The following is a 23,931-nucleotide window of genomic DNA, read 5'->3' as shown; positions in this document are numbered from 1 at the left end:
ATACTTTATCTCACGTCAGCAGGAAGGCTTCTTTTGAGAGAACCCAAAAAAGCTTAACAACTGAGAAATTTTCACCCCTTTCTTATCTTCTGATAGGCTTAGTCAGCAATCCGAATCTTGAGAATTTAGAGGTATATGTCCCTGAGCAGATTAAATATGCCTTGGGCTATTAAATCAACCAGACCAGTCCAAGCTTGGGTGCAATGCTACATGTCTAACATGAATCTGGTTTTGGTTTCCTAGTTTGGATTTTCTTTTCATTCACACCTGTCACTTGGGACCCTTCTCCCCTGACAAGGTGAGGGTCTGGGTTCATAACTGTGACAAATTTTAGCCAGACTTAGGTATTGACATCAGGGGGTTCATCAGGGATTGCAGTGATAGGACAAGGGGCGATGGCTTCAAGTTGAAAGAGGGCAGGTTTAGATTAGACATCAGGAAGAAATTATTTACCCTGAGGCTGGTAAGGACCTGGCATAGGATGCCCAGAGAGGTTGTAGAAGCCCCATCCCTGGAAGTGTTTAAGGCCAGGTTGGAGGAGGCTTTGGGAAACCTGATCCAGTGGAAAGTGTCCCTGCCATGGCAGGGGGGTTGGAACTAGATTATCTCTGAAGTCACTTCCAACCCAAACCATTCTATGACAAATGATTGTGCCATGCAGAACTCCTGAAACACCTGGGACTCAAAGTGCACTTGAACTTTGCTTTTCCCTTTTTCTCACATTTGCTGAGAATCTACTGAGCACCAAAAACCAGAAGCCCTTCCTTGCTATGAGAAAAGAGGATAGGAGTTCAGATTAGTTTAGGTCTCCAAGCAAAGCTGAAAGCTGAGGGAGACCCTGACTTCAGCCAACAGCAAATACTTCATCTGCTTGCTCTCATTACCTGGAAGATCTCCTTGGCATGATAGTCATTGACTTCAATGTTCACTTCTTTCAGGAAGTTCTTGAGCTCCTTCAAGCTCATCTTGTTGTCTTTGTTTTTATCAGCTTTCCGCAGGCAGGTATGAATCCAGCTGCAGGATGATGTAAGGAAATCTTTCCAGGTCAGTGCCTAGCCTAAATACCATCCTTCTGTTACCCACTGCAGGGGAGAAATCTCTTCTAAAGACTCTGAACCACCTCTCCAGCTGCTGTCAATCAGCATGCTACCACTGAACAGCTTACATTGACTCACCTTCTGCTCTGAAAGAGCAAAATGGTGCTTTGGCAGAAGCAAAATGCACTGTAAGACAAGTGATTGTGACCCAGGAGAAGCTTTTACCATCTGGCCAAGGCTGGATCAGTTCTCTCTACCCTGTAGGAGTTTCTGGACACAGCCACATCATCAAAACAGCCTGATTTCTCTTTTATGACAGAAAGTACATCCTGCTCCAGACTGTTAAAAAGGGATAGGGGAAGGATGAAAAGAGCTTCCAAGTGGAGCTTGGCAAATCCATTGTTATAGATTTGATCAATATTCAGTATATCAAGGTGAACACTGAGCACAGATTCTCCAAAAGAGGCATTAATACTAAGTCTTTGACTCACCTTCAGCTGCCATATTTATTTAGGGATTCTACCTGTATGTCTTAAAAAACTTTGTTGTGGGCAGAATCAAAACAAACTTTGTGGGTCTTGGCTTCCCCTTGTAAAATGCAGAGGATCTGTTACTGTGATAATCGTTCATCAGAGCTTGGTTTGTAAGAACTTCAGTATGTCTATGGATCTGGAGTAATTACTATTAAAAAATGAGCTTCTTAATGTGATATCAGTTGATCTGAACTGGGTTTCCCATGTTCTTTCAATCTTTTTGGAAAATTATGTTAGACATTTGAGATACCTTGCAGTTTTAAATGACAAAAAAAAAACCAACATGCTTTTTGCATCATGGAACTGACTCTCACTAATTTGCTTTGCTGTTGAATAAGAAAGGTCACATAGAAAAAGCTATTTTTTCAGTAGAAAAATGATTGAAGTAAGAATTTGATCTCCATAAATGTAACCTTCCACGTCTTGCATGGGAAGCACTGCTTCAAACTCATTCCAAAAATAATCTCTCAAAAATGCCCAACCTGGATATTAAGCTGAGTAAACCTCAGGATTAGCAAATACCAGCTGAGGCATATGGCACTGTAATATTTTAACTGGCCCTTTCAAAATAACCCCTAAAAAGGCATTAACTGCCTGCCACAGTGGCTGTACACGTAACCCTGAAACACCACAGCTACCACTGCACTCAAATATTTCCGAACCACAGAGATATGTGTAAACTGTTTGTAAGTATTGTTTGTCTCACAGAAAGCTGAACTTTCTTTAAAAATCTTGGCAGGTGCTAGGCAATGACCTCACAACCCATCAGTCTCAGCCTGGTAATATTAATATTCCCCTTCTTTAGACACGGAAACCAAAATAACGAGAGGCTACATTTCCCCAGCTGCCAAGGACACTCCAGGGCCCTGAACCAAGGTCTAGCTTGCACTGATTTTCCCCATGAAGCTCTCCATGCTTTGCTGTTAGGACACCACCATCCACCCCAGGTTGGGGAACACCCCCTCCACCAGCTGTGCCCAGTCCCCAAAACATCCAAACTCCGTGTGCAGCTGGACACCCCCACATTCGAGAGAGCTGGATGAACTGAGCACCTCAACTGAAATACTCTTCTGATACAAACACCATTCTTCAGCCCTGGTTGTGGGTCTTCCTTTCACTTTACACACCCAGTTGGGCCTGGGTGGACTAGGAAAAAGCTGTTCCCATTCCTGTATACATCCAGAGAGAGCCTGCTTCCTGCCTCTTGTTTTTAAAGGATCTGCCAGCTCCAGGGCTACCAACTTTCTCTTATAAACCAGAGGGATGACTGGAACTCTCTGGCAAATACCCCATGAATGTGCTTAGAACAGAAATGCTGCAAAACTTCTGGTAAGTGATTTCCAACCAGATGAAAAGCTCATACATAAATCCCAGAGTCAAAGCAGACTGTGACACACTACTCAAATGAAAAGCCCCCTGTATTTTCTGTCTAAAGTCTTCCCTGCACACATACCTGCAATATTTGCTAAATAACCTATGCCAGCTTGTTGCAGAGCTGAATCTGAGGCTTAATAAAACAGTATTGTATGTATAAGAGTCAGAAGTACTCATAAAGCATGTGGGGGGTTATCTTTATAGGAATACAGGACTGGAAAGGACTTGTAAGATATTAAATCAAGTCCCTTGCTAGCACAGGCAACTCCCATCACCTTATAAACTGTACAAATCCCACCTGAGACTAGGAAGGCTTTTTGTTTTCAACACATGTTTTCAAGATCTTGCTCATTCTTTACTTGCTTCACAAGGTTTGGGAGGCTGGAAAAGACACACTACAAGGCAGTTCTCCAGTCATGGGGGACAGGCAGGGGACCCAACACTTGTCCTCAACTCCTGACTCTTCCCCGTCTGTGCTCACAGATGCAGAGAACATTTCTGAGGTTTAAGGAAGATCTGAGTAATCCCATGCTGCCAAGAAAACCCAGTGAAGGCAGACTAAATTTAAAATCCCAGGCTTTAATTAAACATCATCAAATTTCAAATGAGAAATCATGCTGTTCTGTAATTCCAGGTTACGTTAAACGGCCCGAGACAATCCCAGATTGGAAGCCAGCACTGCTCAGTAATTACTCTTCCAGAAATACGGCTTGCCTACCCACCCTATTTAGCTTCGATTCTGCTTTCCAAAGACAGAGAGACACTTTTCCATGCTGGAAATTTACAGCCTTCTTCCCTTGCAAATGTCATTGTTATTTTTCCCCCCCTTTAGCAATCTTGTCTCTTCTTATGGGGAAGGTTTTCAGCAATATATTCAATGTGACACACTCCAGGGACAACTTTCTGTAGCACAGATTTTTCCCTCAATCTGTGGGGTGAGGGAAGCCTTCACATTTAAAAGGAAAGCTGCCAGGGTGCAATATTGCCAACAGCACCAAAGTTTTGAGATTTCAACTTGTCAAGGGACTGCTCCCTACCACCACAGGCACACTACTGGTAACTACTGCTGAGGAATGACCTTATAGCCTAGAGCCTGAAACACCATCTGAAAAGACACTCACAGTGCAGGGGATAAACACAGCAACCTATTCACAGGAGTCCAATTCCTTTGAACAAACAACACCTCGGATGTGCAAGTGCTTATTAGACTTCAGAGAATCCACAGAACACTAAAGCCTGATGAAAGCTCAGCATTTATGTGCCACCTCCACCATGGAGTGAAGCCCTGACCAAGGGCAAGACTCCCCGGTGCCTGCTCAGGCTCCCACTCCAGCTTTGTGCTGTTCCCCAGCTGAGGATTTTGCATCTCTGGTCGCCTCCACAGATGCTTTGATGCTGAACAAGGTGTGAAGCTCACACAGTCTGCTCTCACTGGGAGCACTATCTGGTTTCCTCCCTGATAGCTGGATGCCTACCTTTGTGAAGCTTAAAGGAACTTTGTATTTTATGAGCGTTGCTGCTCTGTCAAATCAGGGTGAAATGGGACAGCAGGTTCTTATGTCATCATCAGGGCCTCAGGCACAGGGACACTGCAGCAAATCCATCAAAAACTTCACCCACAGACATCCTCCTTTTATATGGATGTGAGACCTGTGGTCACAAAGCCACTTACTGAGTGGAACGCAGCCCCCAGGACAACCCCCCGTGAATTCAGCAGAGCCAGGATTTCACCCAGTAACTAACTCACTCTCCATTTCACAACTAATTCTCTCTCTTTTCCTGCCCTGCTGCTTTTCCTTTCCAGTGTCCAGATTGTCACTAGAGCAATTTCAGATGCTTTCAGGGCAAATTTCCTCCCATGCTGAGGCAAATAAGGAGTCAGCAGAGCTACCCCAGCATATATTTGGCAGTCAGAAGAGAGGAATCAGTTCCCTCGCCTTGTATTACTGAGAAACATGATAAACAGTGAGGGCTTTTCATGCCTTGCCAGGAAGTGCCTGCCCTGGAGTTTGCTGCAATACAAGTGAAACAGACCCCTGAAGATTACAAAAAAAAAATAATGATTGTTTTATCTGGAGCTCCCTGAAAGAGGCAATTCTTTGCTTAAGGAGCAACGTGAAGCCTGAATCAACTCTTGCTTGTATTACTGTAAAACTAGGGGTGGGGGGGGAAGCATTGGAAACCAGGGAGTTTGCCTGGGTGCAAAATCAATGCAACAGAAAACTCAGTGCCCAGGGCCAATAGGAAAAAACGGGGTTAGTCTACTGTCTCCACCCCCAGAGAAAGACAAGTGCATCTTTGTGTGTGATTAATCGCTTTATAAGGCAAAGGATACTGTTGGAGTTTCTCTTTCTGATTCATGGAGTTGCTGTGGGCTATGATTTTCCTCAGGCCGGTGATCCAGTGGTTGGCATCATCTTCTGAACTCGCAATGAGGTCCAGATTTTTCCGCTGGTCTTTGAAAATGATGGAAAAGCAGCGATACTCCGGGACATCCTTGGCGTATTTTTCCATACCTTCAGTTTTATGGCCTGACCTCACATCCCGAATATCTTCAATGGAGACTGTAAAAAGAAAGCAGAGCCTGCTGTCAGCAGAGGTTCAGTCAGCCTTATCTCTCTACCTGGTGAAGGATATTAGGAAATGACTCTTTCTCCTTTTCCTACAGCCTCTGGAGGATTCCCTTCCCTTTCCCCCTTTTCCAAAACTTTGGTAGAAAAGAAAGCTCAAATCAAAAGGAACAAAGAGAATTTTGTTAAAACTCTGTTCTTCACTTTCTTCAGCTGTTTTTCATTTACTTTACCCACTAGGTGCCACACTGTGATACGGTATCCATGACATACCAATCTTTGCCAAGAGTTTGGTTCCAGTCCTTGGAGCATCCCTGATTTGATCTCTGCCCCCATCTGAGAGTGGGGAGAATGGAGCTGTGCCTCCCTGTAAACACTGACCCCACAGGAAAATGAGACATGACATCAGTAGGAGGAGACTAGGAACTAAACCAGTCATTTGTTAGTTTGCAAATCAGTGAGAAGGTAAAATAAAAAGAAAACAAACTCATATATTCTTCTCAGTCACACTAGTGCAAATTAGGGAGGCAAAGACAACAGCTTCAAAGAGGTTTGGTGTCACCCATACTCCATCCTAACCCCTGTCAAGGGTAGACTTGATCCTCTTTGCTGGAAGAAAGCAAAACACTGCTTCCAAGACTCTCCTTCCCAATTTCCATCTCTGCCTCTCAGCTGGTGGAAATGGGCCCTGAAGTCTCATCCAGTTTGTAAACTACACACACAAGGCAATCCAGAAAGAGTGATGCATTCAAGAGAGTAGGTTATTAAACAAATGTAAGCAACTGAGACACCCCTACACTGCCCCTGACAGCGAGCAGGTGCCTTCAAACAGTGCTGAAATCAGGCAAGTTCCCAGCAGCCAGGTTTTGTCTTTCATGGGCCACTTAATACATCTACAGAGGGCTGAGAGGAAAGGGCAGAAACAGCTTCATCATCTTTGACTGCTGAGAAACTTAACAGCAAAGTCAGGAAGGCACCTAAGCACAGTAAATGGCAAAAATATTTGTAAACAGAGTTGGAGTCTGTAACTGAGAAAGTCTTGTTGCATCTTCTTGGGTGAGACATAAAGAAGTTAATAGTTTGCAGATATCTACCAGTATGATCTCAGGGCACACAGAGAAATCCAGCCATCTTCTACAGCAAGCGTGCCAAAAAATAGATACAATCACAGGAATTTGATATTTTTTTTTAAATGGCTTAACTTCTCCTTACTTCAGATTGTAAATTACAGGTTAAAGTTACTTCCTGCGTTCCAGATGTATGAGATCAATTTTATTTGGGCTTATCTAGAAGGAGCTCTGCTGAAAAATGATATGTTGAGTGTAAAATATCCCCTCCTTTTAGCTGAATAGGAGACACTTGTCTTAAAGCATCCATTTTATCTGCTCCCTCATTTAAACTGATGGAATTTCATCATTAAAATGCCCGGTTCATTTAAAATCAACACTGCAGAAAAACACAACTCAGCATCCAGGCTGCACGTTTTTAGCATGGCTGCCCTGGGACCATCCAAAATTATTCAGATGCTCAGTTTGAAAACATCCCTTTTATCCCCCAGAGCAGTGGTGAGGACGCTCAGCTGCTGGGAAAGAAAGAAAAACAAAAAAAACAACCTCAAAACTTCAGTCTTCAAAAATCAGTGGCTTTCCAAAACCAACACTTGACATTTGCTTTAAATTCCCCACCACACGCTGGGGTGGTCAAGCATCTTCCACAGCACTTTGCTGGTTTGGTTCCTATACAAGAACATACCATGAGGACCTTCCCGGAGCTGGCAAAGCTCCTCCCTGACAGTTACAAGCAATTATCTTTTTGTGGTCCTTTATTATCACTTGGTAAAGCCCAACAGTTGATGAGCTGGAGGGGAGGAGAACATTGAGTTGGGATGGGCTGCTGTGGAATTACGTTATCAGGCCAATTTATCATAGTGTGAAAGTTTATGATGTTGAATACTAAAACCATCCTTGAAAGAAAAGGGCTGCAATTCCCTGCTAACTGGGAGCTTTGCTGGTGATTTAGCCCATTAACTAGGATATTAGACAAATGACAGTGATTGTGCCTGGTGTAGAACTACAACTACATAGCCTACACCCTTGATATCATCTTTGGGGGGATTCAGTTCAGTCAAAACTGCTAAAGTTTAGTTAGACTGACAATGGAAAGGAGAAAAAAAAAGCTTTCAGAACACAAATGTTCTGTCCTATTTTGGCAATAACTTCTGGGTAAGATAAATCACACCCATAATATATGGCGACAGTGGACCCTTGACCAGAAAGGAAGACCAATCTGAGCATCTCAGCTGCAGAGGTGTGCTAAGCAGACAGTCCATAAGTATCCTCCACTCCTGGTCTCTTCTGGTTATGGCAGTGCAAGTGGAAGGATCATCCTGTTGTTCCTCATCACCTGCCAACTGCTCACTACTGCTTGGCTCAGGAGAGTTATTGTCTCTTCAGAATGGCTTGCTAGTCTGCTTGTGCAATCAATCTCTAAACTCTGGGTTGGCAATGACCTAGTGTTTCCAAGGCTAGAAAATCTGATGTTAAATATTGGAAATTTAGAATGGATTCTTTGGAAATCATAACCTGGCAAAGTGAATCCACTGGAAAAGAGAGCTGTGTGGGAGGAAAAAAAGATTGAAAACCTGTGTCTGGAAGAGCTGCCTTGATTTCTGTGGGATATGCTGAGAAGAGGATGATAGAGGGCACAGAGCTCCTCCCTGCAGAGAAGATACAAGGAAGGCTGAAGAACTGGATCTGCATCTAATGCAGGAGAGTAGGAGAGAAACTACCTATCAGCACAGGAATTGTTGAAAAGCAGGGTAAGGCAGGACAGTTTTTTTAAAGCTTTCCATAGCTTGGTTGCCTGTACTGCTTTCATCTATCAGCAAAAAAGCTTATGCCAAAGGAGTCAGCCCAAACCATCTGCAAATGTTATCTCTTTTCTGGAAAACCTTAACCAGCATGAGTACATTATCAGCTGCTCCAGGACAGCAAGCACAGTGTATTAGCAGTCCCAAATTAACTGTGTGCTCAGCTGAGCTATCTGCAAGGAGAAACCAGAAATAACAGGGGGACAGAGACGTTTCACAGCAGAGGAACACCTAGAGCAAACACCCATCAACCACGTACCCCTGCACCCTCCCTGTTCGCTCCCCATCACACCACAGCAGGGAGGGAACTATGAGCAGAAGAGAAGCTGGAAAGTTTGCAGCTACTTCTCCCGGGTGTTTACGTCCGCTGAAGAGGAGGTTGGTGTAAAGCCCAAAACATGAAGCTCAACACAGGGAAGCTTGTGTCCTTCCTGGCCTCCAGACACTGAGTCAAATAGGTTACATCCTGGTCAGCCTTCCTGGCTGCTGCGGTTGCCACTCGGCCAGTGCAACAGACGAAGGATCCCCACTGACATGGACATACAGCAGCGTTCCCCAGAGCCAGTGAAATTACTCCTGTCTGAACTAGTTTCAGGGAGATACTGAGTTTTCTTTTTAATCCTCCTTTCAGCTTTCATCACTTGCCCTGTGGTCCTCCCTTGCTAATTCTCAGCCCAGTGCCCTTCTGCTCCACCCATGGTATTAGCAGGCAGGTGTGAGTCAGGACTGCAGGATGCAGGAGGCCAGTTTTGACAACTATGATGTTTTCAAGCCATCAACACGTATCTTTTGGGTGTATTTTTTGATTTGGGTTTCTCTCTTCCTGGTTTTCAAGGAGCTTACTGTTACACTTGCAAGCTCCTCTCTTCCTTGAGAGGAAGAAGAACACCTCTTAAAAGCAAAAGCCGTGATTCACACTGACATGCCTGTAACAGGACTTAGGAGTCTGCAAATGTGCAAGTCCAAACAGTCACCCACAAAACCTTGCTAGGCAGGTACAGAGCCTCAACTGTGCCTCTGCCTGAGCCAAAAGCTCCCCCGTGCCCCAGAAGTTAGTTTCTTCCTTTAGGTGACCCTGCACAAAGGCTCCCCACATCCCTCCAGCAGGACCTGGTCTGGCCATCCTCCTTATGGTGTCCTCAAACACATCCCAGTGCAAGGATTCAGCCCTATGCACGTGCGGAGCGGCGATGGCCATTTGAGTGAGACCCATTCCTGCGGGAAGCAGCAGGGAGGGGGAAACATCCATCTCCCATCACACTACAAGCTGTAACCCCAGAGCTTTCAGGCTTCAGAAGTGCAACCGAGTCAGATGCACGCACTACGAGCCATCGGGCAGCCAAAAGTGTTGAAGAGCCACGAGGACAAGCCTGACAAGGTGCCCAATTATTAGAGCCCCCATCTGAGAGATGAACCCTGGCCACTGGCTTCTCCATCTCTTCTTCTGCCACTGCTCCTAAGGTGAAATGTCCAGACTGTGCTGGGAACACAGACAGTAAAACATTTTGGTAATCCTACAGAATACAGGGCAAGGAGGAGCGGAGGGAGACAGCAATCATCCTGTGTCTTCCTCCTGTTTCACAGGCAGTCCTTTGAGAGGAGATATTTTTTCAAGAATGTTACAGGAAAAGGAGAGAAGAAGGAACTGAACCCACATCTCCTGCAAACCACTGAGCACGTGAAGGACAAGGACCAAACGATGCTGCTTCTTCCTTGCGCCTTTGCTGATAAAGAAGGAGAGGGTCAATGTGTACAGACTTGGAGACACAGCCAAAACACCTGGCCTTGAGTTACTCATGGAGGGAAGGGAGCAGTTTTTTCACTGCAGGGGAAATACTCCTCAGATCCTTCCTTTTCCTTATCCCACCTCCCTGTCATTAGCAAGTGATCCCCGCAACGTGGCATTCAGTCACATTGAATTACTCCATCCCACTCTAATTGGCTCAGTAAGTCACTTCTGTTTACTGTCAGGAGATGCAGATGAGAAATGTACTCAGCTGTTAATAGCTTGCACCATATTATAGCACACAACACCACATGTCTGGAGAGAGATCCAACCATCACCAGCTGCAGCTCAGCCAGGCTGGCTTAGCATCTCATCAAGAACAGAGGAAAGCTGATACCTGACCCCAGGACAGCCCTGCCAGCCAGGATGGCTACGGGGAGACTACATGGAACATGCAGGGCGAACTGACACTGCCTGCTGCTTCTCTCTTGGGTTTCACCCCAGAAAAGGAGGTCTAGTTGACGTGAGTGTCACCATAGGTGGCTGAGGCTAATGGCAAAATGCAGTTGGGATCAGGGCCTCGATAATCAGAAGGAGCTGGGGCACTGTGAGCTCCCTGGACCAGGAACACCCAAGGCTATCCATCACCCTCATCGCTGAGGGATGCTTTAATGTAATGATTCAGGGGTGGGTTTAGCATGAGCCCCACTGTGCTGTGCCGCCTTGGCCCTGACTGCATTGCACTCTCATCTCCCAGTACATGAATTACTGCAGGTCCCAGCTGCTGAGTCCTTGGCCATTCTCTTCTCCTCTCCCCCTCCACTGTCTGGCTCAGAATCACAAAATCACAGAATTGTAGGGGTAGGAAGGGATCTCCAGAGGGCATTGAGTCCAACCTCCCTGCCAAAGCAGGGTCCCTAGGACAGATCACACAGGGAGGCATCCAGACGGGTCTTGAGTATCTCCAGAAGAGACTCCACACCCCAATGGGCAGCCTGTCCCAGGGGTCTGTCACCCTCACTGTGGAAAAGTTCTTCCACATACTGGTGCAGAACTTCCTGTGCTCCAACTTGAGGCCATCGCCCCTTGTCCTGTCCCCACAGACCATAGAAAAGAGGCTGGCTATTTCCCCTTGTGCCCCACACAGCATAGTGTTTTACCTTGCAAACTGCTGCACAGCAGTCTGCCCTCACCAGTGGTGTGTGTCACCACTGACACCCAGCAATACAATGCACTTGTAATTCTACATGGTGTTTGGAAATACCTTATAATGTAAAGTCTTTGCCCAATTGTTCTGTCTACGGATCACAGATTGGGGCACTGATGTAAACAGAGTGATCTCTATTTACATTCCTTCCACACATCACAACCCTGCAAACTATTTCTGCAACCAGTTCCTACTTCTCCTGCCATTGCAGCGCTGCTAAATTTGGATCTAAGGCTCTCGGCGCTTCTGTCTTTGCCTTTAACATATGCTATGGAGAATAAGGTCAATATTTGTCAGCACGCTGCCTGGGATGAAAATCGTCCCAGCAACGCACGCGGTGGCCTGATTCAAAATCAAATCGAAAAACCAGGCAGCTCTGAGTCTGAAACGAGTTGGTTTATGGGGTTGATTTGTTTTATGGGTTGAGTGATTTTGATAAAAACTAATGAGACCCACAGACAGCCGGTTTTGTTTTCACAGCTGAGGGCTGCCTTGCATAACACATTCACATCAGCAAATATTTTTCCAGGGACAAATGCACGTCTGACCGTGAAGCAATGATTCCTAAAGAAGCTGTCTAACCAGCTCCAGAAGGAAGGTGTTGGTGCAGTCCACTGCCTGCTGTGTGTGTATACAGGTTTCTGTTGACTTTAGGCACTTATCAGGGGCAATTTCAAGTTTTCACTTCTCAGCTTGAGCAAGCACAGAGGGAGATCTGAGGGCGTGAATTGAATGGAGACAATCATTATTCCACAAAAATGGTACGGTACGTTCATCACGTGGCATTTTAAGGGCATTCTTCAATTTCACAGGAACTCAAAAATGAAGGAGAAAGTTTTCTGCTCAACACTAGTAGGAGGCTATAAACATAAAGCTGTTGTACTTTGTTTAAACCATGTGAACATACCCTATCACTGAGCTGGAAGTCAGAGGAACCGGAATGATTTCAGTTCATTTTTAACAGTGAGGCTAATTAGTCCTTAGATCAAAATATCCATGTAATTATTTTAAATAATAGCACAATCATCACTTGCAACATCCAGCTGTGCAACTGAACTTAGCTCACCTCTGTAAATTTGTCCCCAAATTGGTTTTTTTAGTAACCAAAATACAGAACCCCCCCACAACAACAGCAAATTTTAAGTGAAGCTTTTAAGCAGAAACTGGAATGTTTCAGCCAAAACTCCTAAATTTCTTTCTTGACTATGCTGCTCGTGACACAAGGATGGGTCCCCAGTGAGTCACCCTCAGTGCAGCGTGTGAAGCTCATCGTGGGTGCCAGAGGAAACGTCATCTCCCAGAGCCTCCTCAGAGAAAGGAGGCAGCAAAGCACCAGCTTCCTCGGGGCTCCACTGCAGCACCCCTAAATCTAAAGGCTCTGCCTTTTCCTTCCGGCTTGGAATGTTCTGTTTCTCCACTAAATGCTCAGGAGGATGTTTCACTGGAAAATTCTCAACCGTTCCTACAAATCCCCCAAGTTCAGTGAGTTTTTAAAGGGATTGAGCCCGGCTTAAGTGAGCTCACGTGAGGGATTTCAGCTGGTTTAAGGAAAGACTTTCAAAAATCGATTTCACTGAAAGCAGCACATGCCTTTCTGCTCTTCTTTTCACGTAGATGAGACCTGATATTTGACCACAGCTAAACATGACAGCATTACAGACAGGCTGCTGCTCTTTCAGGCTCCTTTGGCTCCTCTCCCTCGCTCCACAGTGGTGCTCAGGAATTGAGCTCTGATTGAACTGGTTGTTTACAAGGTCCTCTGCCCAAACCTCTTCTCTGCCCCAAAACTGAACACTGGTTTCTCAGCCCCAGAGAAAAAAATATGTCCCATAAGGCCAAAAAACCATCCACCTCGACCATGGGGCTACACAATCACAAAATCAGAGACTGGTAGGGGTTGGAAGGGACCTCAAAAGATCATCTAGTCCAACCCCCCAGCCAGAACAGGGCCACCTAGAGCAGGTAGCACAGGACCACATCCAGGAGGGTTTTGAATGTCCCCAGAGAAGGAGACTCCACAACCTCTCTGGGCAGCCTGTCCCAGGGCTCTGCCACCCTCACACTATAGAAGTTCCTCCTCATGTTTAGGTGGAACTTCCTATATTCCAGTTTATGCCCATTGCCTCTTGTCCTGTCACTGGTCACCCCTGAAAAAAAGATTGACCCCCTCTTCCTGAGCCCCACCCCTCAAGTATTTATAAGCATTGATAAGATCCCCTTCCATTTTCTCTTCTCTAGGCTAAGAAGTCCCAAGTCCCTCAGCCTTTCTTCATAAGAGAGATGTTCTGGTCCCCTCAGCATCTTCACAGCCCTTTTCTGTACCCTCTCCAGTAGCTCCCTGTCCTTCTTGAACCCGGGAGCCCAGACCTGCACACAATATTCCAGATGAGGCCTCACCAAACCAGAGTAGAAGGATACATTTAAGGTAACAGAGAGCAGCAGCACGTTTGTGGGCCTAAATGGAACATACTGAAAAATAATGGATTATGGATAACAAGGAGAAAATGGGTTAGGTTCTACTTGTGAAGAAACCTGGAATGGCAGCCTGTCCTCCAAAAAGCCCTGTGGGTAATACAGCTATCAAGACAGCATCCAATATAAACTTAGAGTTGTTTAGAACAAAGACAACAGAGGAAGGTACTGGTTGTACCCCATGTGTCCGATCCAGGCAACATCCGTGCCTGTGACAACCCTGATACATTGCTTTTTTTTAACTTCAAGCATCTGAGATTCTTCTTCTTTAACCTTGGCAGTCCCCAGTTTTATCTGCTAGACCACACCACAGAGTGGTTTACAAATAACTTTTCTGTGTGATTATAAGAACAGCAACAGGAATAACAGGAAACTGTCCAAGCAAAAACGTAACCCTTACCCTACTCAGACTTTGCTCCTCTGAGGTACCTGCATCTGCTTGCTCTCAGCAGTGCTGCAGATAAGATTAGACCTTCTGTGAAAACCTCCCATTTTCCATTCTGCTCATTCTTTTTCCTTCCTAAAAAAAAAAAAAAAAGGCAGCTTATCTGCAGTTTTAGGAAGGCTTTGTACTGGAGAGCAGTTACTGTTAACAAGGAAGGGTGGCCTTCTGGAGATACTGGCCTTCAAGTCCCTGATTTTGAGTATCAAATCATGACCCTGCACTCTTCCTCTGCTTTTTGACCACCTACACACACTAGAACAAATGAGAAGGCAGCTGTAGTGATAGAGACCGCCAAAGACAACAACACTAATCCTCATAAACTTAAACCCAAACCCAAAGCAGCCTCATGAAGTTAAAAGTTCAAGAAAGCAACTCAAACCCAGTCACCACTCTGAAAACTTGGGACTGGAACATCTCAGAGGACCAACAGAGGAGAAAGGAACAGGAAAATGGATGTCCTTGGAGTTATGGCTAGGGACTGGGCAGGTGTCAGTCCTGTACTTATTTCTCTGGTTGACTTCCATGTTCAGGTGTGTCCACTGAACCTATTGAAAGCAGTCTCAAGGTGTCCCTCCAACCCTCCCAAAAGCCCACACCACAACCTCCATCACAGCTTCACATCCTCCCACAAGCATGTGGGACACAGCCCTCCCCAGGGTGCTTGGCAGACCTGCCTGGCACCAGGCACACTCCCACAGCCAACCCGGGGTACAGGTGCAAAGCTGGCCTGCCAGAGCCCTGACAGAGCTTGTTTTTCCAGAGCAGCAAGGACAAGCTCTGCCTTGACCGTCTTGCCTCCCTTCCTGCTATTCCAGAGCCTTTGGGGAAAGGTGTGATGCATGGAGGTATTATGGAGCACACATGTGGGTGTAAGACAGCAGGTTATGCCAGTTGCTCCATCTTTGGGGGGGTTGGACTTGATGATCTCTTGAGGTCCCTTCCAACCCCTACAATTCCATGATTCTGTGATCTTCATCTTGCATTGAGGATTCTCCCAGGGCATGGCACTGTCTCCTTCCTGTGGTGGTACTGCCTCTATCTCCAGTGGCAAGGTTGGTTGTGCCCAGTTAGCAAAGTGTATCTTGAGTGCTGTAAGTCCACACCCACACTGACACAGCCTGTGTCCAACACCCAGCTCTAAGGATTTGAACTCGCCACTCGGCTCTCACTGCAGCTCAGGATATGAAAAAGCTACAGCTGTGGGAGGTCTCCATGCCACAGCCCCAGCGATGGAGGCAATGGGTTCACCAGTGCTTCTTCAAGGAGACCAGAAGATCCCTGGAACCACTGCACAAAGACCCGCTCCCATTACTTCAGAGAACCAGGCAGGATCAGAACTGCTGCTGGAGGTGCCCTCAGCCCCTGTAATCTGCAAACTGCTGGCTCAGCACACAGGAAAGCAAGCTCTGAATGTCATTCTTCTCCTAGGGCACAAACATTCACCAAGGCCTCTGCATTCATTGTTGCCATCATGGGTTACATCATTGGTACCCCAACAGCCCAGCTGAGCTCAGGACCTTGCCATGCAAACACACAGTAAGGGACAGCCTCTAATCCAAAGCTTTTTAGAGCCAGATTGAGGAGAAAGGAAATGTGTGGAGGAGGATACTCAAAGAGATTAAATAAGGTGCCCAAGGTCATGCGAGAAGAGTGTGGTTATCAGGGTTATAAACCAAACGTAGTTTGCCCTTGCTCCTCCTACTGAAGATCTTCTCAATGCTTATGGGAGGGATTCATTGTGAAGGCCCACCCTTCATCTAGTTAACTGTGATTGTTACCCCAAAAATTGTGTAAATTACTTGGGCAGCACGTTCTACATTTCAACATGCCATAAAATCTATTCCCTACTATTTATGTACCTCCTGGCTTTACAAGACTGTGATGATTAGTGACAGAGAAATGTGTCAGAAAAATACCAAGTGAGAAGAAAAACCAGACACAAACAAATACACACTCTGCCTGATCCCATTTCGACTGCACAGTTGGGCTCCTGGTCCCAATTATGGTCCCAAGCTGGGTAATACTGGCCCAGAATGGTTTTCACTGTGCCCATACAATGGTCAGTGTCATATCTGGACTTTTTACAAGGGGAAGATTATGAGTTTCCAAGATAAGGATGAGAACAGGCTTTTCTTCCCAGAGAGATCTCCTGGCAGCCCTTGGGTCTCCACATCTCTGAGTTTCCTGTGTGAGGCTTAAATGCCAGCCTTCCCATGGGCTGCAAGCAGAAGAGGTGTCCTGGCAGAGCTCAGCCTAACAGCCCTGGTGCATCATACCACACCGCAGGTGCTCAGGCTCAAGCCATGTCTCACACCTGAGCATTAGGGCTCAGGCACCCGCTTAACCTCAACTCTTGCTCTGGGGAGGGAACAAGTCAGGCAAGGCCACTGAGCCCATCCCACCACAATTTTAAGTGGTAGCTCATAAGTTTGGGAAATGTGGCAATTCCTGACATGGCAGATTCCTCCCAGCTGTCTCCAGAGCTGAGAGCATCACTTGGTTTGCGTGCTACAGGAGGTGTGAGGGATATGGTCTCGTTGCTCCACACCATACTTCCACACCACCAGCACGATCATCCTGGTTCACCCCAAACACCTCTACCAACAGTGTCCCATGACTATGATTAAGCAAACTTCACTCACAGATCTGTGACTCTGGAGACCTCAGCATCTTCTTTGATTCCTGCCATATAGTTTTGCAGTCCTCTTGGAGCTTATAAAACCGTTCCTTTCTCCAAGAGCTCGACTTCACTTTCAGCAGCTGGCTGCCTTTCAGGAGGAACTTCAGATCTTTGTCATCTTTCAGGCCTGTGGAGAAACAGCAGTGGTGAGGTTGTTAAGAGTCAGCTCAAGAAGTGATGTACATAGTGTCTTCCCTTCCACAGAACACTAATCACAGGCACAGACAGACCACTGCAAAGCAGCCAGGTCTGGGGAGGACAGCACAGCAGAGAGACCCAGAAATCTGCCATGCCACACTTCATGTTCACAAAAGTGTGCAGATTTCTTCTTGTCTGCTTCATCAAGCAGACAAGAAGATCCCTGGAGTCACACACACAAGGACCCCCTCTCATTTACTTCAGACAACCGGGTGGGATCAGAACTGCTGCTGGAGGTGCCCTCAGCACTGAGTCCAAAGAGTTTTGTACTATCATTCCCTGGGGGTTTACAAACACAAACCATCTTCTTCCCAGCAAATATAATCTAATGTTAGGATGCAAAACCAGCAACAAAACCAACAACATAACAGTGAATGCAGAGAAAAGAAAGTTGTATAACTTGTAGCTGGAGTTCTGTCAGGAACTTTCAATGATTTAAAATCTATTCTGCAACAAATTTCCTTTGTGGAAACAGGAATACACAAAGATATCTCTCTTCCTTCTCTGGCAAGCAGTCCCCTCCTATCCACATGGGAATTTTGAAGATCAGCATGATGAAGACCAGGACATACACAGATATGTTTGGTGACAGGCAGCAACACATCAATAATGTAGCAGCCACGCTCTCCTGTTGCCCAGCCAGCATCCAAGAGGATCTTTAACTTTCTTACCCATCACAATGGCAAATAGTAATAACCAGACCTTCTGGTTCCAGGAACTTCAGATTTCACATCTTATCACAGAATCACAAGGTTGTAAAAGTCCTTTAAGATTATCAAGTCCAACCATTCCCATCATATGCTAAACCATATCCTAAGTACCTCATCTACCCATCTGTTAAACACATCCAGGGTTGGTGACTCAGCCCCCTCCCTGGGCAGCCTGTTCCAGCCCTGACAACTCTTTCAGGAAAAAATTTTTCCTAACATCTGATCTGACCCTGTCCTGGCACAGCTTTGTGCCATGTCCCCTTGTCTCATCTCCTGTCACCTGGCTGAAGAGATGAGCTAGGGAGCTGCTTTGGCAGGGGGGTTGGACGCGATGATCTCTCAAGGTCCCTTCCAACCCCTATGATTCTATGATTCTTTGATCATTGCCCACCTCTCTACAACCTTCCTTCAGGTAATTGTAGGTGGTGGTAAGGTCTCCCCTCAGCCTCCTCTTCTCCAGACTATGCATCCCCAGCTCCCTCAGCTGCTCCTCATGATTTTCCCTCCAGCCCCTTCCCCAGCCTGGTTGCCCTTCCCTGGACTCACTCAAGGATCTCAATGTCCTTCTTATGGTGAGGAGCCCAGAACTGGACCCAGCACTCGAGGTGCAGCCTCACCAATACCGAGTAAATGCCAAGTCTTAGGCTAGATTCAGGAAGGCACTTAGACATCTAGAGAAGCAACAGACACCTACTGAGACTTTGAAAACACAGATTTAGCATTCTACGTGGTTTTGAACATCTCTGCACTATATGACTTCCACATACCTAAATACCTTGTCCCTCAGACCAACCATTAATTACAGATCTGGAGCGCGTGGGCTGGAGAGGGTGAGAGCATGAAACACAAGAAACACATCCTGGGCTTTCTGTAATAGGCACCTTGCATCTCTCTGACATTGTGTGGAAGGCTGGTTCAGAGGTGGTGAAACAGCGTTTCACTCTGTAGTAGTGACCAAACACATCCCAGCTCAGTGGAGTTTCTGCCAACCTTGTCCTGACCGTGCAGGTAACCACTTGGCTATTTGCAGCCACCTGACACTGGAATTTCCTGATGCTATGTAAACATAATGTGGGGGTTCACAAAGCAGGAACCCAAGTTAGCAGATTTATGGAATAACATTTGTATTGTGGTGGAGCATTCACCTGTGACACCAGGTTTATTCTTCTCTGGAAGACGTAGCTGCTTTGAATTGCTGATTTTTGAACATGGCAAGGCATTAAACTACCAAGCATCGCTTCAGGCCTGCTTGAGGAGAGGCCAGTGTGAGATCCAAGTGCCAAAATCTCAGACCCCTGATGATCTGTACAGGAAACTGAAGTGCCAGGGGCTGCAGACCACCAAGGCAGGTCATGATGCCAACAGCAAAAAGCAGCACCATGTGTTTGCAACTGGAATACGCTGGCCTGAAGAGAGCATTTTATGCTGCGAAAGAAACCCTGAGATCTCTGCCAGAGATAATTTAGGGGTGTCCAGTGTCCACTCAGTGAGCCACTCACATCACCTTACTGTTTTTGCAGGTGCCAAGGAGCATGTCCAGAGCTGGGCCTGGCTGCAGCATCTGGAGCTGACGGAACCGCAGTGGGAGCTGGAGATCCTGCAAAGGTCGCTGTAGCCTCTCTCTTTCCTTTACATTCAATTAGCTATCTCATTAATTAAGTGTCATCTTATGCTAGAGCATCCCCTGGGTGTCTCAGCTCACTCCTGGTCTGGAGGTTCCCAAGAGGAGAATTCGCATGCTTCCTCCTCTGGAAATGTCAGAGACCTTTTTCTCATCTCTCATGGAGAGAAGGAAAAAAGCCATCTCCTGCAAAGCATGGAAGGGTGAAAGAATGACCCCAGCCATTGGACCTGGGACACCCTCCTGGGTTTGCAGAGGTTCAAGCATACCCAGCAGTTGGCAAGAGGCCAGACCACCCAGAGGAAGGACAGACACCACAACAGCTTCACAGATCCTTGGTGTCCTGAGCTGTGTGGTGTTGAGGCTTCCTCCCTGAGGCAAAGGTCTTCCAAGCATGGAAAAGATGCCACCAACTTCAGGCTCACTAATATCGCTGTGGAACCCCTCATGGTTCCTGGAGAGGAAACAAACTTCTTCCTCCTCTTTATTCACACATATTTCTGTTCTGGTTCCCAGCCTCTCTCCCTCACCCAAGGACATGCTATCCTTGGGTGACATGAGAAGGAAAGACATCAATTCCTTTGGGTGTCACACTACCTGGATATCTCAAAGAGCTGTGCCAACTTAATACTGGCAAACCTGGGTGGGCACAGGCAGTGGTCAGGGGCAGATTCCTCTCCTCTAGGCTTGATCCACATATCAGACACAAGCTGGAACTCAGAGCCCTTCATCCTGCCCAGTCAAGCTCCGCTTCCTCTTCAGAGGATATAACTATGGAGTGGGAGCAGCCCTCCCATTCACCCTTGGCCACTGTGCCCAAGGACCGGGTGGTTAAATGACTCAGCAAAGAGGCCACTGCACTTCACAAGGGCTGGAAGGGAAGATGGAGAGGGATGGTGTGTGGTGAAAGCATGGCAAAGACCAAAGATGGCCAGTAGTGCGAGTCAGAGGGCAGTGAGAGAAGCCAGGGAGGGGATGGAGACAAGCTTGCCTCTAGGAGCCAGCAGGTTTGGCCAGGAAAGGGCAAGAGGGCTAATCATGGGTGTCTTAAAAGCTCCATCGTTCCTTTGATGTGGGAAACCTTTCAGAGAGAGAGCTCTCACCCAGACCTGACCTCTGCCAGTGGTGACCCTGAGTACTGACTGAACCACCCAAGGGTGGGTCTGGAGGGAGAAAGGACATCTGGGTAGGCACAGCCTGCTCCATGTCTGCTCCGTGCCCATCTAGCAGCAGTTCAAGCTCAGACAGCTAAACTGGCCAGTGTTTTGGGCCCTGCCTGCTATGCCCAGCCCAAGCTCTGCCACAGACTCCTTAAATGACCTTGGGTGAGTTGCTTTGCTTCTCTGTTCACACCTAGGAAGCATCAGCATTTTGTTAGACCAGAGATGGCGCAGAAGAGGCTCTGATCTGCCGATACAGGGATTCCAAATGCACCCCAATATGCCACTGGGACATTACTCTCAGTTGGCCAACTGAACTGCTTTCCAGAAAAAACAACTTTTCCCAGCAAAGACTTTATTTCAGGTTTTATGCCTGAACCAGAACCTGAGGATTTCTGCCCAACAGCCCCATGGACCCGAGGAGGTTTGTGGTCCAAAGCTTCACCTCACAGCAATGCCATCTTGTATGAAAGAAACCAGAGTCTTCGTACACATACAGCATTTAAAAAGGAGAAAACCCTGTGCAGCAGGAAAAGGATGTTGCTTTGCAGTTATGTAACAGCACAAGGCATGAGAAACACGATCACCACACTAAAATAGACGTCCCAGTCCTGCCTGAAACATGTGGCAGGACTGTGTCTTGCTTAGCATCCTCTATAAAATACCAAACAGATATTCAACAGGGCATTTCAAGGGTCAGGCCCATCCTCCTCACAAAATATCAGTCACATACCTTGTAAACACAATATATTTAGAGTGCAACCATCCTCCCTGTGAAAAACAGCTTTGGCAAAGGTAGGAGTGCCTCAAGCACATGCAGCACTGCAATAGCCATGGAGTTAATATCACAGAATCCCAGCATCACTAGGTTGGAAAAGACCTTTAAGATCATCGAGTCCAAACATACCTGTCCTCTACTAAACCATATCTCTAAGTAACTTATCTACCCATCTGTTAAACATATCCAGGGATGGTGACTCAACCCCCTTCCTGGGCAGCCTGTTCCAGGCCCTGGCAACTCTTTCAGTGAAGAACTTTTTCCTATCTCATCTAATCTGATTCTGCCCTGGTGCAGTTTAGTGCCATTCCCCTTTATCCTATCACTTGTCACCTGGCTGAAGAGCTTCACAGTGCAATATAATATATATAATCCAATATATATATTATTGCAATATATATTATATATTATATTATATTGCAATATATTATATTGTACTATATTAATACTGGTGATGTGTTAGTGTCTAAGGCTTCACAGTGCAATATATTGTGCAATATATCACCAGCATTAATATAGTGCAATATATGGTACTGTGAAGCCTTAGACACTAACACATCACCAGTATTAACCTTCATATTATCCATCTCAGGTGTAGGGCATGCTGGAAACACAGCAACACACTAGCTGTCATGACAGAAGCCAGGCTCTGAGCTCACTAAGGAGACAGGATGATGGCTACAAAAGACAGTGAGAAGCTGTATTTCTGCACTGCTCGCTCACAAATCTGCTGATTCGATATAAACACGTTAATTACAACTGCAATAAAACAAGCCTCCTCCTGCCTGCTCTCCCTCTCCTACTTGGTTTAAGACCAGACATAACTCAGGTTTGCAGGTTTAAAAGGGCAAAAAGCCTTTCTGATGAGCTCTAAAGAACTCAGGTGAGTAAATGGTGGTTTTTCCATTTCCACCTGCACTCCAGAGCCAGGGAAATCGAGGGATTCGCATCCACCACCTGGGCTGCCTCTCCAGACAGCAGTAACCAGCAATGAGTTCATAGACAGCCCCAGAAGTTATGAAACTCCCTGAGTTTCCTGTTTCTTTTCATCTGGTGAACGCAGACCTCTGAGCTGTTCCTCAGGCTCTTACAATCACTGGCAACGCACCACCACCAAGTCCTAAACTCAGGCAGGAAAAGGGCACTGCCCTCCCCAAACACCCTCAATCAGGGAAGCCTGGCGAGAGATTTGGAAGGCGACCCTTCTCCAAAGAGGTCCAGCTTCCTTTGATGCCTCTAACGATGCGGTTCGCACATCTGGCGGGCGGTTACAGGCAAAGAAAAGAAACCCCAGGAGTTAAAAATAACCTTGGAGTTGCCTTTAGGGTGGAGCACTGCCTCTGTGCATGGACTAGAGCCAGAAACGAAGCGCGTGGATGAGCCGAGGGTCCGGCCCGCTTGTCCCTTACCCAGCCTCTTGCCGTTCAACGCGGCCTCTTTACGGCTCTGCTCCCGTAGGATGTCTTCCTGGGACACGCTGCGCCTGGGCTGCCTTCGGATGCACTGCATGATCCAGCGTGGGGCTCGGCCAGAGGCGTCGAGCGTCGGGAAGGATGGGGGGCCACGCCGCCCCTCTGGGGATCCCTGCTCATTCAGGAGCCTCCGGCGTGCGGGATGTCAAACCGGGCTCCAAGGAGGGAGCTGAGGCAGGAGGAGAGAGCTGGCAGAGGAAGGCAGGGGAGGGCAGAGTCCGGCGGCTGGGGGTGGGACCGGGGGAAGTCTCTCCTCCTGCTTTGCTCACTAGCAAGCACTTGATGTAAAAGTACACGGAGGAGCTTGCCGGCAGCTGCCCAGGTAAAAGGAACACATTTTCCTCCAGTCCTACGCAAGTGGGTTTTTATGCATCACTTCCAGGGGCTGGAGGAGTCCCAAACATCGTGTGACTCCTAATCAGTGCCTGGGGCTTGTCAGCTTAGACTGGATCAGAGTAAGCCTGGCTGCACCCTTTCTCTTCCACGCAGAGCTGCTCTGTGCTGTGCCCACCGACGTGCAGTGAGGAGGAAGCTAAAAACACCTTGTAGCCAGGGCACCCATAGCCCAAAAGCTGCTGGGAACCTCTGCTTTAATGGGCTTTATTTTTCCACCTGGAAAAGAGCATTTTCCTCCAGAGCTGCTTCTCTGCCACCGATTTCCTGTATGACTTGTGTGAGTCACTTACCCTGCGTTTCTGCGTAGCTTGGGGTTTGTTCTTGTGATTCAAACCTACGCTGAAGCCTGGTATGGGGAAACCCCCCCTCCAGTGATTTAACAAGCACAGAGTAATTCAGGCTGGAATGGACCTCTGGAGCTTTCTAGTTCAACCACCCACTAAAAGTGGGGTCACCTTCAAAAGCAGCTCATGTTGCTCACAACCCTGTCCAGGTGAGTTTTGGTTATCCCTATGGACAGACTCCCCAGTCAATTTAGATCCCTGTTCAAGACCTTAGATGTTCCCAGTGAAGAATCTGTTCGCTATGACCTGTATATAATTCCCTTGGCTGAAACTCATGGCCATTGCCCATTGCTCTGGGAATGGCTGGGACTAAAACACATCTCTTCCCTAGCCATGACC

The 23,931-nt window shown here is 46.9% G+C and overlaps 1 protein-coding gene across 1 annotated transcript in view; it reads right to left on the bottom strand.

The window, feature by feature from the left end:
- The window catches only part of PLCD1 (phospholipase C delta 1), a gene marked incomplete at its 5' end in the record, with an annotated part of 47,216 nt that extends 24,327 nt beyond the window's left edge, over positions 1-22,889 (bottom strand). Inside the window, 4 exons of the mRNA XM_084280019.1 lie at positions 885-1,014; positions 5,280-5,508; positions 16,876-17,040; positions 22,790-22,889. Coding sequence (XP_084136145.1) covers positions 885-1,014; positions 5,280-5,508; positions 16,876-17,040; positions 22,790-22,889 — 624 coding nt within the window. The remainder of the gene's footprint in view (positions 1-884; positions 1,015-5,279; positions 5,509-16,875; positions 17,041-22,789) is intronic.
- Positions 22,890-23,931: the final 1,042 nt, after the last annotated feature.

The sequence above is a fragment of the Gallinula chloropus genome, assembly GCF_964237585.1.
Source record: "Gallinula chloropus genome assembly, chromosome: 2".
NCBI classification, from domain to species: Eukaryota; Metazoa; Chordata; class Aves; order Gruiformes; family Rallidae; genus Gallinula; species Gallinula chloropus.
Note: the sequence above shows the minus strand (reverse complement) of the source record. Positions and strands in the feature narration are given on the sequence as shown.